Source organism: Octopus bimaculoides, chromosome 12, assembly GCF_001194135.2.
Source record: "Octopus bimaculoides isolate UCB-OBI-ISO-001 chromosome 12, ASM119413v2, whole genome shotgun sequence".
In the NCBI taxonomy this organism is placed as follows: Eukaryota; Metazoa; Mollusca; class Cephalopoda; order Octopoda; family Octopodidae; genus Octopus; species Octopus bimaculoides.
In genome coordinates this window covers 47,028,077-47,030,576 of record NC_068992.1, presented here as the reverse complement: position 1 = coordinate 47,030,576, position 2,500 = coordinate 47,028,077, and the positions used below count along the sequence as shown (strand labels likewise).

The 2,500-nt window shown below is 38.0% G+C and overlaps 1 protein-coding gene across 1 annotated transcript in view; it reads left to right on the top strand.

Moving 5' to 3' along the window:
* Nucleotides 1–2,500, top strand: part of LOC106874589 (PR domain zinc finger protein 14-like) — a 49,556-nt gene that overhangs the window by 20,202 nt on the left and 26,854 nt on the right. The window contains exon 3 of the mRNA XM_052972041.1: nucleotides 1,530–1,797. Within this exon, the coding sequence (XP_052828001.1) occupies nucleotides 1,530–1,797 (268 nt within the window). The remainder of the gene's footprint in view (nucleotides 1–1,529; nucleotides 1,798–2,500) is intronic.

Below are 2,500 nucleotides of genomic sequence, written 5' to 3'. Positions count from 1 at the left end.
TAAGTACTGGGATTGATCAAAATCACCACTCTCAAAACGCATCATCATCATTATGACCATCATCATCAGATATTGTCTGCTCTCGGCAGGTTCAATATCAAGGATCTCCATTCGGGTCTTTCCTCTATCATACCTACACATTCACAATATGATAGTTTAGTCCAGTCCTTGATGTTATCAAACCGGTTTGTTCTAGGTTTCCCTGTTGAGCATTTGCCATTTATCTTTCCTTCGAGTAACAGTTTGATTTACCTTGTGCTCTTACTAAGTGACCAAAGTGCTTCAGTTTCCCTTTCCTTTAAATAATTGAAGGTAATGATCCTTTTATATTTGCTTGTTGTAGCACTCATCCATTGGGATTTCTTTATGTTTTGTCCAAAACATTCTTAAATCTAGTCTAAAGGTTAGTGTTTCTTATCTAATATAATCCCTGCCATGCTCTCATGGCCAAAACACTTAATTTTCAAATAACCCTGTCCACTCAGCTGTCAATAAGTGTTAGAGGGTCGGAACAACACGCTACTGTAAACAGTGGTGGCATGTAAAATCGAGAAATATTTCGTTTGCTTAGAGCGCTAAGTTCAAGTCCAGCTGTGGATCTGGAGAACAGGAGAGTGACGATTGGGAGCAGCTGCTTGAACTATGACGATTTGGCACAGCTGACTGAACATTACTTTTTGGTGCTGAAGGTAAACACACACACACACACACACACACACACACACACACACACACACACACACACACACACACACACACACACACACACACACACACACACATGCACATACACACACGCGCGCAGAAATATAGACATATAGGTCGAAAGGGTGAGAGAGAGACATTACAATTGAACATGACTGACGTAAACGCTTTCCCTCTCCTCATACACAGAAAGTAATATACTCACACACACATAAACAGAGAGAGAGGCAGAGGGAAAGAACCAGAGAAGTATTAAAACGTCTAATGTCAAATAAGTCATCGTCGAATCAGCGGCGCCAAATAGGCAGGGCCAAAACGGCTGTGTCAAAATGTCTCACACTCAATGAACAGCTACCTTATTGGACAGTACTCAAACTAGAATTATAAAAATTTTGCCATTGGCTCCAGGTTTCTAATTACGGTCTTTGCGATGACTATATTTGTAATAATTCATTCTGTCTGTAACAACATATAACAAGCCGTCGAGAGAACCTTCTCTGCGGTCGAACGATGTGCTTGAAATAACAGCCAAGTATTCCGTAAATCACGCTTTTGGACGCCTTTCAAATGGAAGAGACATTAGATAAACTATATCTGAAAAAAAAATAGCAATAATCATAGATTTGCTCAGCACGGGATGACCTGGGAAGTCAAATAATAACAAAACGACAGTAAAAATATAATAATAATTACAATCCATCATACACACGGAAATTCACTACGTAGTAGATAGTTTCTTCAGTCATGAGAATAAAGCGCCACTGTTGAAATATTGTTCAACACTGTTTAACAAGGAAATAATTTTCACATCTTTCATTTCGCAGGTTTTCCAAGATGGAAAACTAAGTCATTTTATTGACGGAAGAGGAACGTCCGGGAACTGGATGACGTATGTGAATTGTGCCAGATATGCACAGGAACAAAATCTCATCGCCATTCAGGTCGACAGAGAAATTTATTATGAAGCTTGCAAAGATATTCCTCAAGGTACAGAACTGTTAGTCTGGTATGGTGACTGCTATCTACAGTTTATGGGTGTTCCAGTTGCACTGAAAGAAATGGCCGATGGCGGAGCCCAAGAAGAAGCAGATTGTAAGTTTGTTTCGTAATTCATTTCTCATTATTAGAATAATTGATCTGTCTGATAATAAATAATGTCTTTTGACTTTGTATAAAGTCGTTTTGTTTCTCTTCCGTTTTTTGTCGCTAATAAATTTTAAAACATAAAAAAGAAACTGAGCGAAAATACAGTTGTCTGCAGCACGTTTCGAGTAGAGATAGTTTCGTACGCACACTTAAATAATTGAAAGAAATAATTTGTTGAATTAAGCGGATGAAACTGATTAAACGAGAGAAAAATGAATAAATAAATAAATAAGACAAGAAAGGAGACGATTTGCATAAGACTAGCAACAAAAGAGACAATTGAAAGAGCTAAACTAATTGTTATGAGATTTTTATGCGTGTTTGGATATAGAAACGACAAAAAGGTATTCAATATACATACACACACACATTCTCTCTCTCTCTCTCTCGCTCTCTCTCTCTCTCTCTCTCTCTCTCTCTCTTACACACACACACATACACACACATACAGAGGCACACACATATAAGAAGGGCAAATTTGTTTTTTCTGCTTCAAGTTAGTAAACGTAAAGCCTTAAACTACTTTATATAATATATGTGGTGAGGGCTGTTTAAGATGACGAAGTTACAGAGTCGTTATTGCATCGGATAGAATGTTCGCAGTTTTGCTTCTGACTATCGGCTCTCTGAGAGTTCAAATCACGCAGAG